The sequence below is a fragment of the Rhinolophus hipposideros genome, assembly GCF_964194185.1.
Source record: "Rhinolophus hipposideros genome assembly, chromosome: 1".
Taxonomy (NCBI): Eukaryota; Metazoa; Chordata; class Mammalia; order Chiroptera; family Rhinolophidae; genus Rhinolophus; species Rhinolophus hipposideros.
In genome coordinates, this window is record NC_138047.1 from 60,841,552 (window position 1) to 60,865,449 (window position 23,898).

The 23,898-nt window shown below is 39.0% G+C and overlaps 1 protein-coding gene across 1 annotated transcript; it reads right to left on the reverse strand.

The window, feature by feature from the left end:
• Positions 1-943: 943 nt before the first annotated feature.
• On the reverse strand, positions 944-22,173 carry COQ2 (coenzyme Q2, polyprenyltransferase). The gene is made up of 7 exons (XM_081044006.1): positions 21,896-22,173; positions 13,058-13,224; positions 9,108-9,229; positions 7,678-7,763; positions 5,624-5,757; positions 3,426-3,614; positions 944-1,621 (listed from the first exon to the last, which is right to left on the reverse strand). Exons 1-7 carry the CDS (start codon positions 22,146-22,148, stop codon positions 1,457-1,459), a joined length of 1,116 nt encoding a protein of 371 aa, XP_080900132.1. The 5' UTR covers positions 22,149-22,173; the 3' UTR covers positions 944-1,456.
• Between the last annotated feature and the right edge of the window lie 1,725 nt (positions 22,174-23,898).

The following is a 23,898-nucleotide window of genomic DNA, read 5'->3' on the forward strand; positions in this document are numbered from 1 at the left end:
CCAGCCATGTCTCCCTAAAAGTAGGGTACATTTCTATTTCTTCTCTTCAACTCATTGCTGCTACTAGTAGAATAACTGCTGCTACTCCTGTCCTAAGTGTAAACAGTCATGCTCAGTGGCTCAGTATTTACTAAATCAACAGTTAAATACATTTTCCTTTATTTATCAGTTCCTGGCATATGTCAGTGCTCTATTTCAGCTGTATCACCATTATCATTATGCAATTTAGTGTTTAGAGTTGCTCACAACCCACATACACAAATGACTGCCTCCGTACACCCTACTGTCCATGAGAGCCACCTAAATCAAGTAAAATATATTTTAGATTAATAGTGGTAAGTTCTGAAGAGGAAAAAAACAATAAAGTACAAGAGGATGGAAAGTACAGGTAGTATTTGTATATGAAATTTTAGAAACAGTGGCTAGGAAGCCTCCTTAAGAAGGTAGTATTTATGAAAAGACCTGTAGTGAAGGACTAAGACATAACTGAAGCACAGCATTCCAGGCAAAGGGAACTGTAAATGCAAAGGCCCTGGGGTAGGAGTCTGTCCTGCCTGTTGAGGGACAGTGGGGAGGCCGGCGGGGCTGGAAAGGATTGTAAGAAGAGTAGTCAGATCATGGAGGGCCTAGCAGGTGGTAGGACTTTTAGTTTGTACCAAATGTCCTGGGAAGATCGCGGAGGGTTTTGAGCAGATGAATGACATGGCCTTATATAGGTTGTAAGAAAATCATTCTGGCTGCTGTGTTGAGAACATTCTGAAGAGGGCAAGGGAAGAAACAGCACACTTAACCAATATGCTACTATCCTATGAATTACTAGCAGATAAGATAAAAAAAGAAATAAATAGGAATTAGTCTCTGGTGACTGCCTGCCCATTCTGGTCACTATGGCTGAACACCCTGGATTTCCCAAATAAATATGAGGGCTGGTAACAACAGTATTCCGTATGGGTATATAGCAGGTAAAGTTTTTTATTTACTTAAACTCTTCTAAAATATAAAAAACAGAATGGTTTTCTGAATTACAGCTTCTGGCAGGGAGTAAAGGTCACAATAAAGAACAATAAACCCCAACTTTCTGTAGTAGCTTTTATTTTTCCCTAAAAAAGAATCCATTTTCCTACATTCATTTAGATGAGATACACATGATTTCTTTTAAAGTGCCAAAATGCATATGGTTCCCATAACTACAGACAAGAACTGTAATGAGAAGAATGCAGCAATTTAAATATTCAAGATCATCTCAAATCCTGAAGAGTCCCTGGTTTCTGTGACAGGGAAAAAATTTTGCTAGTAAATATTTGAGATAAAATCCAGACAAATAACTCTTCATCTTCTGGTTCTTAATTCTTTAACATATAGTAAGACTGCTTATTCAAATCTAATTATATGGTAACAAGACCCAAGAGTGTTTTGTAAAAGTTTGTATTAAAAATTCCTAGATAAACTTCATTTGCTAATTTTCTATTTTACTATCTATATTTTTCTTCATTTCATCTGTCTTCTTTTCCTTCCACAAGTTCCCGAGGACAATCCCTAAAAAAATCATTAGTCCTATTGTTCGGTTGGAGGCAAATTTATCCCAACAATCCTCAGGTCTGTGGATGTCTAGACTGTAAATCTGTAAAAGAACACAATGCTGCATTAGTACCAAGTATGGACTTTTAGTATCACCAGTAAACACATCAATACTGAGAATAGCCCTGTTACAGAACTTTGAGCAATGGGAAGCCCTTAATGTACCCCAAACGGTTTCTCAATGTAGACAAAATCTACCGTATCTCTCACTGGGTATCAGCTGTGTCCTAAAAACTTCCCCATGAGGGGTGCATGAATGCTTTGAGAGGCATCCCATGCTATTTTCAGTTTTATTTAGAAAGCTCTTCCTTTTACTGAATGATCTAAAATCTACTCCCTACAGCTCTTACCTTCTAGTTCTAGCTTTTTTCTTCAGAGTGGTGTTTCTCAAAAGAGAACAAGTCACATTTGGGTAGGATAACTCCATTGTGCAGGGCTGTATAGTGTATTGAAAGATATTTAATATACCTGGCCCTCACCCACTCAGCGCCTGTACTGAGCCCTCCCAGTTTATTCATGATAACCCAATATACCTCCATACACCTGTAAACCTCCCTCCTATCGTGCCCACATAGAGAAGGGAATCTAGAGACCTAGATTGGCAGCTGGTGACCTAGGACATACTCCCTTTTCTCCATGGTAGCCCTGCAAATGTACCAGGACCGTTTCATGCCCCTGTCTTGCTCTTCCCTAGGCTTAAGCATCTGCATCCAACGATTTCTTATATGGCCTGCACACTTAAATCATCATGATTTCCTTCCTTTTCAAACACTGGACGGCTATGTCCATCTTAAAATACTGTGCCGAGGACTGGAGAGAGGACCACAAATGCACTTGCAAATATAAAGTGGGTTCCAAATACCTGTTACAATATTTGATGGTCCTAATTTTTTCCTTTCTCTGATAATATCCAGGTACTTAAATATTGCTTATTCTGACCAGATAATCAACTGATGAGGACAACATCATAGAACTGAGTTATGATCAAAGGGGATGCTGAGAAATTCTGAGGAGGAAAATGATGAAATCTAAAGAATCCTGGAGAATCACCAATTCATATCTTTTAGCTTTCCTACTGAAGAAAACAATGAAGGTGATACAGTATGGGGTTTACTTTATGGAGACTGGATTTTAGTTTCCTTCACACATGATGCAAGTCTTGCTTACACTGATAATTTGCAATTATCTGTATAAAATAGATCTAAATACAGATTCACTAACATCTGTTCAATTCTTATGAAATAAAATAATGGTAACACCGATGCAAAAATACTGTCTATTTATAAGCAATCTACTTAATTAAAATTAGATTTAGTTCATTCGTTTTACAAAAATCAATATTGTGGATTCCCAATATAAGCTTGTGGGGGCTGGGGTGTTGACAGTTTCCTACTATTTAGGCAGAACTGACATGGTACCATTTCATGACTTATCTGGCCTTGGTCTCTATGCGAGTGGGACCCAAACCTATGAATAATTAGTTTGCTAACCATCATCACCAGAAGTCCACATTTTTAAAATAGCTGTGTTGATCAGTTGCTTTCAGAGTAATTCAGCTTAACCCACAAACTTCAGACACCACTGAAATTTTTCCAGACATAAATCAGAACTAATTCTAGAAAAATCAGAGGAGAAAATATCTGTTTAGTTTTACATTACTTCTCTAAAATAATACAGCTATCTCTTCTAGATGATAAATTGGGGCGGGGTAGAGGCCGGTTCAAGGCAGTACAAGCCAAGTGTTTATTTGAAGAAGTATCCTGCTACAAAACACAGAGGTCGCTTTGTTTAAATAGTATTTATAATTTATACCAAGAAAAATGAGGGGAAAAATAAGACGGTCGAACCTGGTGAGCCAGATGGGCTCCAACAGCAGCTAGAGCCGTGTAGTAGGGCGCGGTCTGACCACTGTTCACTCCCACCAGGCTCAGGGCCCCCAGCATCGCTACACTGAAGCCACTCAGCCACTGCTTGGTCTTGTCACAGAACAGCAGTGCCGTGGACTTAATGCCAATCAGAGCATCATCTCTCTTGTCCTAAAATCAGAAAATAAGAAATTGTCTGCTTTTATTGACATACCATAACATTTACCATTTTGAAGTATACAGTTCAGTGGTTTTAGTGAATTCACAAGGTTGTGCAATCATCAACCCTATCTAATTCCAGAGGAAATTGTCTTTTAAAGAACATTGATATAGAAACATAAAGACACACCATGAACTGTGAAATATAACAGTTAACTCAGAAACATGTGTTGATCCATAATGAATATGCAGGACAAATCAAAGTTAAATGTTACTGCTAAAATTATCTTCCAGCTCTATTTCTACAAGTCGTTGTATTTCTTATAACCCTACAATGACTTTTAACTATACTTTTACTACATTAGAAGTAAAATTCAACTCCAATTCTTCACATAGCTCCTCCTTGTCAGAGTTCTGAAATCTCAATAATTTCCAGTACATTTTAGTTTCCATCTTGACAAAAATCACAGATGTAGAAAATGGTCACTTACTATCTAACCATATCCATTCACTTTTACTTCTAGCTCAATTTATTCCTTGCCTCTTCCCGTCAAATCCTTCCTGTTTACATAGAGCTAGGTTTTGATGATACACTCACATCTAGCTGACTGGTCTCCTCCAGCAACTTTATTTGTAAGCATTTCCATATACTGTTGTAATTACGGTCCTGTGGTATCAGGGGCTGCATGCTGAGCTCTGCACCCACCTGCAGGCAGACAGCTATCTTTTGGAGTCCCCAGTCCAAGTAAAAATGAGTGTGGGGTGTGTGTATGTTTTTCCTTCCAGACTGCAAGCACCTTGAGGGTACAAACTGCGTCTTTAATTATGTGGACCACAAAAGTGTCAATGAGAACGTGGTGTTTTACTAAAGAAGTTAATCTAATTAGAGTACCATTATCCAGGATAATAGAGTACCATTATCCTGACCACGGTTCTAGAGCTTACTGCAGAAAGTATGGTCAGTCAAGTTTTTAAACTGCTAGTCAAGTTTCACTTCAGGAAATCAGGCTTATTATAGATCTGGCAAACTTTTTCATGATGATACAAATGTAGTGGTGGAAAGGGATTAATGACAGAAAGCAGGATGAGATTCAGACTGAAATATTAGAAAAAATTTCATTAAATTATGACATTCTTTAAGTAAAGGATTGAGAATACATAATTATATTTCAGAAAATATTGAGAAAAAAGCTTTTTTTACAAAGTTCATAAACATAAAAGGAAAATTAAGAATAAACCAAGAAGAAAAGCAAAAAGGATTTTTTTATTAAACTTAAAAAAGAGGCAATATTGAAAGCTATGAAAATGTTTGTATCCTTAGTAACTTAGTAACACCACTCCTAAAAATTTACTCGGAAAGTTCATAGTCATAAAAACATTAGTAATTAGAATGTTATTTATAATTGCGGAAACTCAGGAACAACTGAAATGGCCAAAATAGACAAATTGTTAACTTAAAGAAAATTATGGCATATTAAATCCATGGACTACTGTGCAGTCTTAAAGATATAATGACAAAAAATAGGTAAAAATAAGGGAAAACGTGTATTATCTATACCAGGTAGCAAAAGCTACCTAGTACAATGATTAGAGGCATTGATAAAAGGGCAGGAGAGGGTAGCGGTTAAAAGCATTGACACTGTAAACTGTCTGGGTTCAAATCTCAGCTCTGCCATCCACCAATCGTGTGACATGGACAAACTACTTTTCTACATGTTTCCTCATCTGTAAAATGAGGATAATAAAAGTACCTTCCTTGGAGGTTGTTATGAGGACTAAATTAGTATTTGTAAAGTATTTAAAACAATACCTGGCATATAGTAAATATTATTTAAATTATTGTAAATAAAATAAATGAGTTTATCTCTTTGGCAAATATATGTACACATGACAGAGAAGTATTTTGCTGGCGCCATGGAATGATTTTCTTTTTAGAAAAAAACACTTTCTCTTTAATTAGGTTCTTAAAGTTTTTTAAAAAAACAACTAAACCAAAGTTAAGAAAAAAGGTATTTCTTTACCTGATGGGCATAGATAGTATCATATATTAGAGTCCACATAATTCCAGAAAAATAAAGAGGCAGGCAAACAGATGGATCACAGGAGCCCTTGATAGCAGACCATCCAAGTAATGCTCCCCAATTAAAAGTCAACCCTACAATGAGTAAAACAGGAAGAGAAGAAAAGTCTAGATGTACTTCAGAATTCCAAAGGGAAGGAGAGGGGCATCAGCATGTTTTAAGTGCTTCTATATATTAGGCTCTGTGTATGCTCTTTTCTAATACATTTCTTCCTTAAATTCTCTCAGCTCTCTGTGGTAGTTATTAGTTATATTTTAGGAAAACGAAAACAAGTTTAGAGAGGTTAATTAACAATTAAAATAATATAGCTGATAGAAACCCTGATCAGTTTCATGAGAATGTTTATCTTACTTAGTATGATGCCTGGCACAGCCCAAAAATGGCAGATGCTGGGGACTGAACTTAGACCTAAGTCAAAATCCTGTGATCTTTCCATTATCACTCCACTTCCCCTGTAAGATACAGAAACAAGAGTATAGACAGGAATTCTTATTTATTCCATAAGCCCATCCTCTCTGAGGACTGTAAACATCTACATGCTATCAACTCCTAAATCTCTATGTACAAGCCTGATCGCTTCCTTAAGCTTCAGACTAGATACTGAACTGTCTGGTAGACATCTCTACCTGCAAGTCCCTCAAGTAACTCAAACTCAGTGGGTCCCAAACGTCTTTTCTCAGAAACCCTTTTTCTCCTCCTATGTTGCCAATTTCCACTCAGAATCTCTCAACTGACGAAGGGCCTCTCCTTCGTGTTCACACAGCAGGCATGTAGGCCAGTACAATGTCCTGGAATGGCCTGTTTCTCTATTGTCTTCTTCTCGAGTTCCTTTAAGATGGTGAATGTGTTTTAGTCACTTTTATTTTCTTAGTACCTGATGCAATTCCTGGCACAAAGTATAAGTCAGGTGTCCAATAAATATTTGAAGTAAATACAAGTATCAAGCTTTCTTAATATTTTCTTAAGATAAGAAATGCATATCCTCCTTTTACCAAAAGATTCCCAAGTCAGTTGAGAATATAATGTCCTATATTTTTTAAATAATAAAAAGAAACATAACATTGAATGAGAAAATCTTACAAAAAAGGTAAATATTCAACCACAATTTTCCAAGTAAGGCTCACACTGATTCTTGGAGTATCTTTTGGTTCTTTTATTTACTGGAAAAAAAATAGTTCAAAGAACTAGAATAGTTCTAGGAACACTCTTAAGTTAATCTAGGAATAGAATAGAAAAGACTAGTAAATATTGTCGCAATAGATTGACTTACTTACTTACCCATCTTCCTCTCTTTCTACTAACAAACATTTATTGAATTCCCGTGATGTAGCAAGTACTATGTTAGATGCTGGATGCTTTACCATCCATATGTAAAGAATGCCTTTTCTTTTAGGCATTTACAATTTATTAATGGGGAGACAGAGAAGGCTTCAATATTTTCTTGTTGAATTAATACTGTTGAAACGAGTAAGTGCCATGTCAGCGTGCTGTGGGAGCCTGAGCCTACATGCTGTAACCTGTTCCTGGGAGGTCTAAGGAAGGCTTTACAGAAAGGGAGCCCAGTGAAGCCATCTAAGCTTTCTCACACACGTTAACCTTTGTTCTCCTGCTCAGGGTGCTTTTTCTTTCTACTCTGATCCCCGAGGTCATCAGGGCATATAGATCAACATCCTAAAAAAGAACGGTAGGGTAAAGGCAGCTAATTTTTTTCTTCACGACATACTTAAATTTTAAAAAGAGCACTTTGGAAAATAATAATGATGACAATTTTATTAAATATGCAAGATTTTTTAGCCATTAGAAATGCTAATTGTCTTTTAAAACATGAAAATCTATTCTTGGTTGGGAAAATTTCATGACTGACTTGACATTTTATCTCCGACACATTATATATACATGATATTATATCTGAAGGTATAGTTTCAGATATAATATCATACATATATACAATGCGTATGCATCAAAGGAAATACTTATAGTTATTTCAAACTCACCCAAGACTAATTGAGGCCAGTATGTAATTCTTTTCATTAGTGGGTAGGTGATGACAAGAAGTAGGGATGCTGCTCCTAGAGCTATACTGAAATCAAGAAAAACCATTACAAAGATTAATAGCATTTTTAGATTACAAATAACTAAGACAATAGTAACACTAATTGGGAAAATGATTTATCTTAAAATTACATTGTTTGTTATGTACATTTCTCTTCCTGGACTTTGATTAGGATAAAGGGTGATTAGAAAATAGTTTATTAAAAAAAAAAATGAAAATAGTTTATTAAATTTATTGAGGTGACATTGGTTAGTAAAATTACATAGGTTTCAAGTGTATATTTATATTTTAAGTGTTAAAAACAACCAAACAAAATAACAATAGCCAACACATATAGTGCTTTCATGGATTAGGTACTGCTCTAACTGCTTTATATATATTAACTCATTATAATCACCACCAGAACCTTAAGAGGTTGGTTTTATTCTACTTGTTTTTTGCAGATGAGAAAACTAAAGCCCAAAGAGATTAAATAATTTGCCAACTGTCATATACCTAGTCAGTAGTCGGGCCAGGATTCAAACCTAAGGCAGGGACCAACTTATTACCCACCATATGCTACTGCCTCTCTAAGTTCTCTGCTCAAGACAGCTAGTAAACTGAGACATCCTGACAGAGAATTAGAGTCAAGATATCGCTCCCTATTTGTACAACAGGGTATTATTTCTCTAGAAGAGGATAAGCCTCTATGAAAGGATGGTAACTTAAGACGTTCCTCAAAGCTCACCTAACACCACCCTTCCAGGAATAACCTTCCAAAGTGTTCATATGACTGATGCTAGCAGGGCAACATATACAATTAAGTCAAGTCTCTATAAAGGAATGCTTATTAGCTGACATCCTCCTCTTTGTCTTATTGAAGCACTTTGTAATCAGCCGTCTGATGCACAGAAGTTTAATTCTGTCTGTTTAAGAGACACAGGAATGAGTTCTTTCACTTTTTATTCTGTCATGGATTAGGAATATAACTCTGGGAAAGACCGGTTCCTCTTTTTGCAATATAATCACTTCTGCTTCTATGTACTTTAGAGATACTATCAGGGTGAGTAAAATTAAACATACAGGTCTATATGCACACATTCACGCATGCATCTAGAAAACCTATGAAGTGCCTTGTGTCCCTGAGGAATATTCAGGGCAAGTACTGAAGGTGGTTCCAAATAAACTAAATGCTGAGCTCTTAATTCCTTTAGCTGCAAGCATTCTTGATTTTACAATGTGTGGTGACTTACACTTGCTAATTTATAGATGCTCGATAGGTAGCCAGTAAACAACTTTGTGATAAAGGTACTTCAATTTTATTTTATTCTTACTTCTTTCACTTCAAAGGAGAGATGTTATATGTGATTATGAAGAACACATTTACTGTACCTGTAGTAATTCAGACACAGAAGAATACTCAGCGCCAAGGTCAGCTGTCCCCCAAGGAAAACAAAGGACTGAAAAGTTGAAATGTCTCCAGCAGCTATTGGGCGACTTGCTGTTCTTGCAACCTTAACATATAAAAACAGATACCTTAGTATCGTGTAATGACCCAACTATTTATTTAAACATTCCCTCAGGAGACTGGCCCATGGTAAGCATTAAGGCAGAATTATGAATAAAAGGTGAAATCAACATTGGAAAGTACTGACAAGAATCGAAACTTGATATTTAAAATAGCTTTGAAAAGAACTAAAAATTCCCACCACTCATCCCCCTTTACTTCCATCTCCCATCCCCATCTACAAACAAAACAACTTCCTTATTTAGTTATTTAACTACCCAGTTTAGCAAGTATTATGTTCAATTTCCATAGAGAAAAGAGAGACAATAATAATGAGTATTCTCAGGAAAGAGAAAATTGCAGTGCATGTTCAATAAGGCTGATAATCTCATGAATGTCTAAGCACTGCAACCAGAAATCAGATGTAGAGAAAGAAAGGAGACAGATCACCTGGGTTTGAAAGTGGGAGAGCTTCTTCCAGGGTATTTAGGAATGGTCTGTTATTTTATATTAGCTATACCCAAATATAAAGGGCAAACACACTGTAAGAATATGGACAGAGGAATTGTGTGAACAAATAATATATATTAATTTGTTCTTTTCTTTCCAAGAGATTACAAAATGTGATTATTCTAAACTCAACCACAAATAAAGAATTTTCAACATTGTTAAAAGTAAAGAACTCAGGATCTGGGATCAAAGAGCCCCCCAAAATTTGAATCCAATCCCATCACTTACTAGTTTTGTGAATTTTGGCAAATTACTAATCTCTCTTGGGTTTAGGTTACTTACCTGCTAAAGGAGCGAAGGAGAGAAGGAGAAAAAGAACAAAGAGAGGTAATAACAGCACCTACCTCATAGAGTAAATGCAGTGTCTGAAGCATATAGGTATGCAACAAATATTATCTATGTTTAATATAGCATATTTTTGTATGATTTGTATCAAGGGTTAGCAAACAATGGGCTGTGGACCAAATCTAGCCTATTGCCTGTTTTTGTACGGCCTATGAGCTAAAACTGGTTTTCACTTTTTCGGATGGTTGAAAATAAATTTTAAGAAAATGTGACACATGAAAATAATATGAAATTCAAATTTCAGTGTCCAAAAAATAAAGTGTTATTGAAAAAGAGACACATTATTTGTTTACATATTGTGTATGGCTGCTTTCACACTCCCAACAGAGTCAAGCAGTTGTAACAAAGACAATACGGCCCACAAAGCCCAAAATATTTATTACCTGACTCTCTACAAAAAAATTGTGCTAACCCTATTTATAGCATGCTTCTCTGCAATAAAACAGCTTGTCCAATTACAATGATTTATCCTGGTTAAAGTGCCAGACTGGATCTTCTGTCCTGGGCTTTGTTCCTGTAATTTCAATTGGAAATAATATTTATGCTCTTATATGGGTTTCAGGATGTTGTGATTATTCCAATTAGTAGCTGAGTGTTTACAATGTGCCACTCACTATTCTAAGAGCTATAGATGAGGCGTCACATCGTATCATTGAATTCTCATAATCCTGTCTTTTAACCACTCACAAGGTCTTGCTACTTCTAAGCTTTAGGAAACTTATCTGAACAAATAATATTTATTTGTTCAATAACTTTCCAAAGTCACAGGTAGCACCATAGCAAGTCAGTCGTGTTCCACTAACCACACAGCTAACCACAAGACCACACTGCCTCTTCAGTACAGTAATACTTACCTAGCTAAATTTGAAAGATGAAAATAGGCATTCCATCAAAACACTAAAAATCATGTAACATGATGATCAAACATATTCTATGTCATTTTTGTGAAACCAGAATGCTCACAGCTTACAAAACCAAATCATTAATACCTGTGCATTTTTCAATGTTTTATGGACCTAATAGTTATCACATGGCTATATTATATACATCAACAGAACACGCTTAACTCAGATACCCTAATAGCAACTCACTTAAAATCTTGAGCCAGAAACATATCTTTAATGATATATAGCCTTTAAGAAACTGTGAGGTAAGCATTACCATTTGGCCAAGCTTTTTAACTCATCCTTTAAAAGAGATGCACATAACATTTTAAAATTCATGTTAGCAAAACTACCTCAATAGCTATAAAACACTCATTTACGTACTGTGTTGTAAGTCAATATAGAATCTAGACTCTTCTAATCAAGGGAAAGTAGAATGGGGAAGATATAAGATATATAATCAGTTTGCCTTTTATCTAGGGAGAAAAAAATGACTTAAGAAGGAAATAAAATGGTCATATTTTGTTAATTAAAAAAGTGGAAAAAGTTTGTTGGTTTGAATATATTATTGAATTAAACTTTTTCTTTTGAGGTAACTGGATTCACATGCAATCAACATGCTCAAGAATTATTTTGAAATGATATATACCAGAAGCCTCATTCACATTGTGATGCAGAATGAAATACCGACCAGGATGTGTGGACCCCCAAATCAAAAAAGTACGCATCTCCTGGCATGGATCAAGGCATCCCCACTGGATCAGTGGGGCACAGAGAGGCTTCTCCATGCAGTTCCTGCCACTCTGCCTCTATTCTATTCTGCAGCCATAAGCAAATCTCAGGGTTCAAGTTGTCACGCACAATATACTTTATCTCAAAGCCATGCCTCTGTACCTTCACCCTCCGGCACACCCTTTTCTTGCTATCCTATTCTGACACAGTTCCAAGGTCACCCCCTGAAAGTCCTCTCTGAGCTGCTCCCGTAGGCTAAGGCAAGCGGTCTTCAGTAAGTCCCCTCGTGGACACCATATGATAGTGCCGCTGTGTTATAATGACTAAACTGTGAGGTCAGAATGTTCTTTCACCCAGGAAATCCAAGAACCTATCACGGTGTCTCACACACAGCAAGCATTCAATAAATGTGTTTTCAATTAAAAAACATATTGTGATACTGTTCTATAAACTAAAAATCATTTTAGGTGTACCTTGTTCAAGGAAACTTTAGACTTACATGAAAGACAAACTAAAAATGATTATTAACTTTATATCAGTGTACATGTAAGATTATTTATTTTATATAATTTAGCATGGGTTTCTTTTAAATTGAAAGTTTACTTGATTATTTACTCAAGTACTTAATGATCTTGTACTTGTTATAACACGGCTGCTAGGATAAAAGGCAAACAAGATGGACCTTTCCCTTGAGAAAATAATGGTCTGTTGAGGAACGAAGAAGTAATTATACACGTGTTAGAATACGCATAGAAAGTAATCCAGAGGAATATAATGTATCAAACTTTAACTGGGAGTTTTCTTCGGGAGTTTGGGGGAGGAAATAAACAGGACTTACACCTTCTCTCCTTTCTATTTCTGTGCTGTATGAATTTTTCAGAATAAACAAGTTCTTTTTTAAAGCAGAAAAAAGGATGTAATAATGTTTTATGAAGAAATAATTATAGCAAATGCTAATAGGGTGTGTTGTTTCATCTAAATTAAGATTTGATTTACATATGAATAGTATGGCTCCAACATCTATGTCAAAGGAAGGGATGACAGTTCTTTTAGACACTCAAAGGTTCGGATGGACTTTTTACCTTCACTCCTAACATCCTTACAGCAGCCTTCTAAATCTTAATTAATTCATTTTGTAAAAATGAAGTACACACCTTGCCCCCATGGTCGCTCTTGTGTCGAGAAAGGAAGTACACTGCACTTTGTAACACCAGCTGTTCAACTGATATGGGCACTGCTCACGCTGGATTGCAGTGAGGACACTAAATGATCCTGATGCTTGATGTGGCATTCAAAAGTAATGGCACCATGTTACTCTGCAGAATTGAGAGGAGCCTCTCTGTTCCTTTCCAGGACGAAACTACCTTTTTATCGTAATCCCGGTCCCACATGTCGTTAATAGTACAGCCTGCTCCACGCATCAGAACAGCTCCAGTGCCAAAGAGGGCTAACATGTACCAATCCGGAAAACAGCCTGGGTCAGCTGCCAAACCAATGCTCCAGGTACATGGCAGATACAGCAGCCAGGTTCCTAAGCAAAAATAAAAAGACAGAAAAGGTACAAGTTTAAGTTAGTTAACTGTTTTCATTTGTTTAAACACTGCATCCCAAAGAAGTAAAAAACACAAAGTTAAAAACACATGACAAAACTGAGACAATAAATTTGCAACTCCTCACAAAGGATTATTCTCCATATTATGTAGGGTTCTTAGAAACTGAAGAGAGATCAGTAAGTAGTCCAACTAAGAAAAGGACAAAAAACAGAACAGAACTTCACAGAAAGAAACATGAATGGCTCTTATACGTATGAAAATATAACTGACTGAAATACATACTGAGGTAACATTTTTCACCCATCAGACTGGGAAGCCCAAAGGCTGACAACACACCTGGAAAGTGGGGTACTTTCATGTCTTTCTGATGAAGTTACAGAATGGCCCAATCCTTAAGGAAGAGAACCTGAAAATTTGTAGTGTGTGTGTGCCCGCGCACACACACATATAAAACACATACATTTGAATGTTAGTATGTTCACAGACCATGTTGGGAAGGTTATATTAAAAACTGATAATAGCTGTCTTTGGGGGTGGGTAACTGGTTGGCTGGGAGATAAGGGTGGGAGACTTAGTTTTCACTCTACACTGTTGTATCTTCTGAATTTTGTATCATATGCATGTATTACCTGCTCGAAATAGTAAAACTTTCATTACTGTTATTAATATAATACAATAAAATGGTTTTGGGGTAGGGAGATTACTAGTGTACTGTTTTTTTTAAATATTTTACAACTACACACACAAATGGGGTTAGTTCTTGGCACTTAGCCCATAAACTAGATGAATTAAGCTAAAACCAAATACAGTAGTCCTCCCTTATCTACCGGGGATACGTTCCAAGTCCCCCAGTGATGCCTGAAACCATGGGTAGCACTGAATCCTATATCTATGTTTTTCCCTATACAGACATACATACCTATGATAAATTTAATTTATAAATTAGGCACAGTAAGAAATTAACAACAATCACTAATAATAAAATAGAACATTATAACAACATACTGTAATAAAAGTTACGTGAATATCGTCCCTTGTTTCAGGGACTGCAGTCTTTGTATAAGCTCAACACTTTCTGGCACAATACGTTGCTGTTGATTGGAACACGTTTCCACTTAGTATCTGCCAGATGCTAAAGTACATTGAACTTTAAGGTTCATTCTTCCTCATCTATGAATGAGGGGAAAGAATATCTACCTGTCAGAGTTGCTATGAGAAGATGATACTGATGATGATGAAAACAAAAACAATAATAATAAATACATAGTGCTCACTGTGTGCCAGGTGTTGTCATATAACACTTTTGATTCTCACAACAAATCTATGACATAGACACTATTGTTATTATACCCATTTACCAAATACAGAAACTGAAGCATAGAGAAAGTAATATGCCCAAGGCCACACAGGCAAAACATGGCAGAGCTGGAACTGAAGTCCAGGCATTCTGGCTCTAGTCTGTCCGAAGGCCAATGCTATCGTATCACTGCACACCTCAATCTCCACATACCCTTAAATTCTTATTGTTCTTTTGCCCTCCTGACTCTCAGCAACATTTTTTGTCTCCCCTATGACACTTTCATTATATTTTATTCCATGAAGAAAGATGCAGAGGTGGTGAGGATACAGACAGGTTTTAGAAAGAAATGTTTACTGTAGAAAAAAGGGAAAACTCTCTGGGAGATTAAAGACAATTATCAAATTTTGATAGGTAATGGGCAGACCAAAGAACCTGGATAAATGGAGTCTAAGAGTCAGTCACTAATTACACATTATCTTTAAGACAACATAATCACCCATAAATTCAGTAAAATAAAAACCACACCACCAATTTAGTGGAAAGAGTGCCACCTGCTGAAAGTTCCTGAAATAATAGTTCATGGCCCATTTGAAAGTTGTATGTAATTCATTCTGAAAAACAATAAAACACACTTTGGTTTATGAAGATAAGATTAAACTTCAACAAAGTAAAACAATGAACATAAAATTATCCCACCAAAGAATTTAAATAAAGAAATATCAAACCTGGATTATACTACTGTCAACTTATTGCTCCTGGCATACACAGGGGCTCAAAAAATGTTTGATGAACTGTAACGCAGAACTATTAATAAATTGTCTTAAAAATCCTTCAATCATCACCTCAGTAAGAACCAAAGCACACAGGCTGTTATCTTTTAACACACTCTGTTTCCCTGAATATAAGACCTAGCTGGACAATCAGCTCTAATGCGTCTTCTGGAGCAAAAATTAATATAAGACCCAGCATTATGTTATATTATATTACATTATACTATACTATGTTATGTTATGTTATGTTATGTTATATTATATAAGACCAGGTCTTATATTAATTTTTGCTCCAAAAGATGCATTAGAACTGATTGACCGGCTAAATCTTATTTTCCGGGAAACACGGTACATAGTAACTATTACCCAATCTTCTCCAATTTCCACTTCTCAAGTAATATTGGCTAACATTATTGAGCACTTATGTCAGGCACTGTTCTAAAGATTTGACGTACATTAATGAATTTTCATGGTAACCTTATAAAGGCAATATTGTTAGTATCTTAATTTTATAGATGAGAAATGAAGGCCCAGAGAGGAAAAGTAACTTAGTCGAGGTCTCTCAAATGGGCAAAGTGAAGATTCAAACCCAGGAGGTCTGGCTCCAGCTTTATGTAAAACTCCTTTATAGCCTCTTATGTGATGGGGCGGTCTAGCCACTAAAGGAGAAGCCAGAGGTTTATGGAAATGGGAATAACAGCAGCTATTGATCTCTCTTCGATACCTGTAAGCCTACACTGCAGCTCCATGACACAGACCCAAGAACATAATGATAGTTAGGCTTCAGATTAGAACTGGGCTTGGAAATTTATGCCTATCAACTTGTATCTGGCCCCAAAATGCAACGGTTCGTGATGGCAGGGCTGTTCCTACCATTTATTTTGCTTTTATACTTTAATTCTTTCTTTTTATATATATATATATATATATATATATATATATATATATATATATATATATACTTTAATTCTTGATTGTTACAAACTCTTGGTGCTCTAATCCCAAACAGGTAGTACATAAGCCTAGAATACCAAAAACAAGGCCCAGTTTGGGGCCTTGGCTGGGAAAAGGTGGAGAAAATGTATCTATGCATTTCGATGCATTTCCATACACTGCAGTGGCAAATGTCACCATCTAGATTACCTGGAATTCAGCTTCCACCCCTCCTTTGCCATTGTCCATCCTTCTGAAGTTGTTCTTAACCAGGCTGGACTCCCACTATTTGCTACATGCACATGGGGTTACAGATCAGCTCATATTTTTAAGTGTTCTAACATTCCCCCTTCAGGTCTTTGCAAAAATATTTCCCCCACCAGTCAAGATCTTGTCCTTCCTCTGCAAAAAATCTACTTGTCTTTGAGATACACTTTTTTCTTGACTTTTTCCAGCAATTAAGAGTCACAGGAATTACTCTCTTTTCTGCTGCACTATCTGTATCACTTATATCAACTTTTTCAACTAGACCGGGAGTCTAGTTTTGTGCTCAAGGGAGAGCAGGGAGCTTCCATACGTCTTTCTATCCCCAAGGCGATATTGTGGTAATTTATTAATTCATTCAGTACTACTGTCAGGCTCTGTTCTAGGCACTAGGTAGAAAAATCCCATATATGTGGAACTAATAATATTGTACTGGAGAAGTCAATTAACAATAAATGCATAAAGTTAGTTAGTAGAAAGTACTATGAAGAAAAATGGGGGCAGTGAAGGGATAGAAGCGAGGTGGTAGGTGACATTTTAAATAGGAAGGTCAGAGGGGAGGAGCAAAGATGGTAGAGTAGATAAATACTGTGATTTTGCCTCCTCCCATGAACACATTAAAATTACAACTAAATTATAGAACAATCAAACTGGAAAACCATCTGAAGTCTAGATTAACAGAAGTTTTATAACTAAGGATTTGAAGAAGAAGCCACATCAAGACTGGTAGGAGGGGCGGAGACACGGAAACAGGCCGGCCCCAAACTGCCACGTGGTGGTTGAGAATCTGGAGGGTTATCTTGGTCACAGGTTTCCCCTGGAGGAGAAAGGGGTCCCAGCCCCACATGAGGCTCTCCAGCCCAGAGTACTGGTGCCAAGAAGAGGAGCCCACACAACATCTGGCTGTGAAAAACAGTGGGGAATCTGATCATCTGGAAGGGATGGTAGGCTGTGGAAACCCAGATGTCCTCTTAAGGGTCCTGCACACAGACTCGCTCGCAGTCACTCACCCTGGGCTCTGGTGGAGGGACAGTGACTCAGAGGGACATCAGAGACATATGGGAAGAGACTGAATTGTATGGCTTGAGGCGAGGACTGGAGGGATAGTTGCCATTTTCCCTCTGTGGGGTCCTCCTCTCATGTGGTCAGTACAACCGATCTGCGTTGAGCCCTTCCTCCATGACCATGGCCAAATCTGATTTTAAATCGGTCTGATAAGCAACACTCACTCCACCCTGGTAACTCCTTGGGACCTGCCCCACCCAACTCACCCAATGCTAGAAGCACTTTTTCAGCAAGCAGACAGCCCGTATCGCACTCTTTCATGGACTATCAGGGGTCTGTAGGCCCGAGATGGGCAGCAACTGGCCTCAGTGTGCTCTGAGACTTTTGCTGAGTAGCTCCATGCTCCATTCTGGCACCAAACTAGGATCTGCATTATCCTGGTGACCACAACTAGTCCTACACTGGTGACTTCTTCAGACCCTGCCTAATCCATCTAACATACTGCACGAGGCTTTATCAGTGGCTGAAACTTAAGGAAGCAGGTAGGTGGCAGGAGATCTAAGGGTATCCTGGCTTTTTGCAGAGGTACCCCAGGCATGGTACTGGGGGCAGCCGTCCTTGGTTCGCAGTGTGGCCTCCCCCACACACCTCCAGGTTTGTCACAGGCAGAGATCAACCATGGTTCATTCACTTTGTAGCTCCTTCAGGTAGTTCCTGACTGGTCACAGGCAGTGGGTGACCTGGGCCTGCACCAGAGCCCCTCCCAAGAAGTCCCAGAACCAACAAATTTGGAGGTTTCACATCACAGCAGAGCACCACCCAATTAGCCCCACAAGCAGCACACCTAAAGAGCAGTCTCAACAAGCACCAGAGCCTGTTAGGGTGAATCCTGCTCAGTGGGGTAAGATCACCACACAGCAGCCTGTAAGCTGTGGATGTGGCCAAACCCACAGCCAGTCAGCCCGAGGGTCAATCACACCCACTGATGTGCTAATACCAATCAAGGCGCAATATAACAGGAGGGCACACACAACCCACACAAGGGACACTCCTGGAGCACCCACAGTAGGTAACCAGGGAGAACTGACCCTGGGCCCACAGGGCACCTACTACGTAAGACCACCCAGCCAAGACTGGGAGACTACTAAATAGAAACAAACAGAGAAACAGACAAAATGAGAAAACAAAGAAATGTTTCCCAAATGAAAGGAGAAAACTCAGAAAAAGAACTAAAATTGAGGCAAACAACCTACTAGATACAGAGTTTCAAAACAATGGTTATAGGGATGCTCAAGGAACTTAGTGAGAACCTCAACAGGGATAGCAAGCATAAAAAGACAGAGAAACCATAAAAAAGGACGAGTCAGAAGTGAAGAATACAATAACTGAAATGAAGAATGCACTAGAAGGAATCACCAGCAGACTAGATGAAGCAGAGGATCAAATCAGCGATTTGGAAGACAAGGTAGCAGGACAGCAAAAGGAAAAAAAACAATTTTTAAAAAACGAGGATCACTTAAGGGACCTCTGGGACAACATCAAGTGCAACAACATTTGTATCATAGGGGAACCAGAAGGAGAAAAGAGGAAGCAAGGGATTAAGAACCTATTTGAAGAAATAATGAATGAAAACCTGGCAAAGGAAATAGACATACAAGCCCAGGAAGTGCAGAGACCTGAATTAGATGAACCAAACAGGCGTACACCAAGACACATCATAATTAAAATAGCAAAGGGTAAAGACAAAGACAGAATCCTAAAAGCTGCAAAAGAAAGGCAGCTAATTACTTGTAAGGAATCTTCCATAAGATTGTCAGCTGATTTCTCAACAGAAGCTTTTGCAATCAGAAGGGATTGCCATGAAATATTCAAAGTGATGAAAAGCAAGAACCTACAACCAAGATTACTCTACCCAGCAAAGCTATCATTTAAAATTGAAGGACAGAGGGCGGCAGGATGGCTCAGTTGGTTAGAGCACAAGCTCTGAACAACAGGGTTGTCAGTTCGATTCCCAAATGGACCAGCAGACAATGAGCTGTCGCTGAGCTTCCAAAAGAGGTGGCCAGATAGCTCAGTTGGTTAGAGCGCAAGCTCTCAACAAGGTTGCTGGTTCAATTCCTGCATGGGATGGTGGGTTGTGCCCCCTGCAAATAAAGACTGAAAACGGCAACTGAACTTGGAGCTGAGCTGCACCCTCCACAACTAGATTAAAGGACGACTACTTGGAGCTAAGTGGCCCTGGAGAAACACACTGTCACCTAATATTCTCCAATAAAATTTATTTTTTTAAAAAATTGAAGGACAGATAAAGAGCTTCCCAGACAAGAAATAGCATAAGGGGTTCACCAATACCAAACCAGTATTACAAGGAAAGTTCAAGGGACATCTTAAAGACAAAAACAAACAAACATACAAACAAAAACACAATAAAAGATAAAAAATATGAAAGATAAAATGGCAATAACTACATATTAATTAACAATTACTTTAAAGTAAATGGATTAAATGCTCCAAACAAAAGACATAAGGTGGCTGAATGGATTTAAAAAAAAGAACACTCACATATGCTGCCTAAATGAAAAGAGACTCATTTCAGATTGAAAGACACACACAGACTGAAAGTAAAGAAATGGAAAAAGATATTTCATGAAAATGGAAATGAAAAATAAAAGCTGGGGTAGCAATGTTTATACCAGACAAAATAGAATTTAAAACAAAGGCTATAACAAGAGACAAAAAAGAACTCAGTAATCCCACTTCTGGGTGTTTACACGAAGAAACCCAAAATACTACCGTGTTTCCCTGAAAATAAGACCTAGCCAGACCATCAGATCTAATGCGTCCTTTGGAGCAAGAATTAATATAAGACCCGGTATAATATAATATAATATACTGGGTCTTATTTCAATATTTGCTCCAAAAGACGCATTAGAGCTGATGGTCCAGGGAGGTCTTATTTTCAGGGAAACACGGTAATGTGAGGGGACGTGTGCTTCCATATGTTCATTGCAGCATTGTTTACAATGGCCAAGATGTGGAAGCAGCCAGGGTGTCCATCGATGGATAAATGGATAAAGTGGAGGTAGTGCATATATACAATGGAATATTGCTCGGCCATGTAAGGGAATGGGTTCTTGCCATCTGTGGGGGCATGGATGGCCTAGAGGGTATTGTGCCGAGTGGATGGAGTACGTCAGGCAGATGCAATGTGATTTCGTTCATATATGGAATCTAAAGAATAAAACAGACAAAGAAACAAACTCATAGATATAGAGAACATTTTGATGGTTGCCAGATGGGGGGGTGTAATTTGGGGGTGGGTGAAAAAGAGGAAGGGATTAAGAAGTACAAATTGGTTGTTACACAGTAGTCATGAAGATGTACGGTATAGCATAAGGGGTATAGTCAATAATAGGGTACTAGACTACCTGGTACTAAACTAGTACCAGGTGGGTACTAGACTACTCAGGGGTACCACTTCTGAAATTACATAAATGTCTCACCACTAGGTTGTACACCTGAAATCAATATAATATTAAATGTCAACTGTAATTAAAAAATTTTTTTAAATGGGGGGTGAGGTGAAAGGGAGTGAAAGATCCAAATTTCCAGGTATAGAACAAATAAGTCATGGGGGTGTATTAATAATATACAGCATAGGGAATATAGTCAACAATATTGTGATAGTGTGATACGGTGTGAGATGGTTGCTGGACTTATGATGGTGATTACTTCTTTAGGTATATAAATGTTGAGTAACATTCAAATGTACATCTGAAACTAACACAGATGTAACACATGTAAATATGTTATCTATATTTTTAATAAAAATCTTTTAAAAAATAAATAAGAAGGTCAGGGAAATCCTCAGGAGGCAATTACGAGCTGATAGCCACTCCATATGTGTTGCATTCAAATAAATTAAACCTTTCTTTGTGGTCTGAGTGGTGCAAGGCAAAGAGCTAGAATTCAGCACCAAAACACTAGGTTCATCTGGTCTGGCTCTGCCCCCGACTCTTGGTTCCCTCAGCGTCTTTATTGTCTTATTTGCTTTGGGAGCCTTACAGGATTAGGGGAAGGCTCAAACATAATGAATGTGGAAGTGCTCCAACACTGTAAATCTGTGCAAACGTAGATACACACGCACGAATTTCTGCTCGATTCACTACTTGGACCAGGACTGTGGCGAGCACATTCCGCCTGGCTCAAGCGCTCAGCATCCCGAGGGACGCGAAGGCAAGCAGGTCACTTCCGCGATCGTCGGGTCCGGGTGTCCCAAGAGTAAACGGCGCCTGGTGGCCACGCTCCGGCTTTGGGGCGGCACTTCCTCCACGCTCGCAGCCTCGTGGACCCCCCGCGCGGCGCGCCCGCACTCACCAATGGGCTTGTCCAACCGCATGAGGCGCAGGTAGGGCTGCAGCGGGCGGGGCGCCGAGTTCACGACCACCGCGGCCGACAGGCTGAGCCGACGCCAGCGTGGCCCCTGTCCCGCCGAGGGCCGCCAGTCCCCCGTGCGGGGCGCGCCGGCCGCGCGCGCGAGGGCCAGGGAGCGGCCGCAGGGGCCCCGCAGCCATGCCTGCGTCCCGACCCGCAGGCCCCGCGCGAGCCCCACGCCGCCCAAGCTCAGCATGGCGCTTGGGAGGCGTGGCCTCGCGGGGCCTGACGTCATTCCAGGGCGTCGGGTCACGGGTCGGCCTGCGCAGCGACGTGGGCGGGCTGACGGTGCGTGAGTGTCCGGGCGGGCCGCGCTGTGGCCCGAGCTTTTGAGCAACTTGAAATAGGGATCATCATGGTCACGTTACTCTGTGAGGGGGTGGGGGGTTCCCTAGGTACTTTGCATAAAAGGAATTCCTGCCATCAGCTTTCTCAGTAAACGAGAAAGGATAGTGTTCACGCGTACGGAACAGTTGTAACAAAAAACCCCAAACCTAGTGAACGCAGACACTGCCTGTCTTTAACCAATGTAAATAGACTGATGTCAGATAAACATTTAAATTCATGACCTGTAAGCTTGCCTCTGGGGATGAAGAAAGTTCTAAACTGGAAGTTCTGGCTGACCCAGCCATCTGGCGTGGACTCTTGCTACTTATCTTTCCCCAGTTAGGAAAGTTCCGGTATTTTGCTGCATCGGATGTAATGCAGAGGGACAGGAGTTCTTGCAGCCCTATTTTATCAGAGGACAACGGGATGCCTCTGAGGCCCTATTGGCCCTGGGATAATGGTGCTCTTGATCTGGGTCTTCATAGGGTGTCTCCTGTGGGTGGGGGGGTATAGGTAAGGTATTTAGGCCACGGGCCGGCTTTGCTGGAGGGGACTCCTGAGCAGCCATCCTCATCTATGTAGTTTGTTAAATTAATTAAACACGGAAACTATTACACTGCGGTGGCTGTAACGCCATAGCGGCCTACGCAAGCAAACTAAAACCTAAACCTTTAAATGCCTCAAAGTTATGAAATCAGAACGCAATGGAGAGCGAATCACAAACAGCCAACTAGGCTTTAAGCTACAGCAAATCAAATAATTTCCTGTCTTTGCTTCTGTACTTTATGTAAGTCATCCCCTCTCCCTCCTGTGAGCAGGTTTCTTCTAACCACTTCCAGTTTGGCACTGCCCCTATTCATATGGATACATGCTTAAATAAACTCTTAAAATATTTAATATGCTTCAGTTTATCTTTTAATAGTTTCATGCCTTTTTCATCTGGATTTTCAAACTCAACAAAGACATCTCAAACTCCAACTCAACAAAGATGTTGCCTTGGTCTTTGGAAAGATGGGTTTCTGTAGGCATGTCAAGCACTTAGATTGTCTCTAAAGTGGAAAAAATCCATGAGATGTGATTCTTAGTTATACTTCTTGGAAGCCTCTCAAATGTGTTTTCTATAGATTTTGGGGGAAGATTTTACCTTTGAGGGAAACATTTCACCTTTTCCTTTCCTTTACATCATTTTTAGGAGATTTCAATTTGGAGTAAGAATGCTATATGTTGTCTTGTTTCTGATGAAAAGAACTCGGGGGAGATACAGAGAAAACTGGAACTTACAGAGTGGCCGGATCTTCCCCTGCAGCTTGATACAAAAGTACAAGTCTCAGAACTGGTCCTGCAATTCTACCATCAATGGGAGCACCTTTATCTGGAGCTAGGCCACTTCTAGTTTTCTTGATGAGCTCATTATTCAAGAGCAATCATCAAAACGTGTGTGTGTGTGTGTGTGTGTGTGTTTGCTAGGAGAAAGAACATTGCAGCTGAATTTGGGGATGGGGGGGTGGATGAAGGTGACAGCTGAGTTTCTGAGTTTGTTATTTTGTTTGACCACATTCTCTTCCACTGAAACATTCAGGAGAGAGCAGCATCTTCTCTTTAGCACTGCCATGGCATTT

Bases quoted from the DNA above. Each gene is read 5' to 3' on its own strand.
- COQ2 (XM_081044006.1), bottom strand. From the start codon at position 22,148: ATGCTGAGCTTGGGCGGCGTGGGGCTCGCGCGGGGCCTGCGGGTCGGG. The intron at 9,230-13,057 runs GTAGTTTCGTCC...TTATATGTTAAG, and splicing joins ACCGGGATTACGATAAAAAG to GTTGCAAGAACAGCAAGTCG. The intron at 5,758-7,677 runs GTGAGTTTGAAA...TACTCATTGTAG, and splicing joins CTGGCCTCAATTAGTCTTGG to GGTTGACTTTTAATTGGGGA.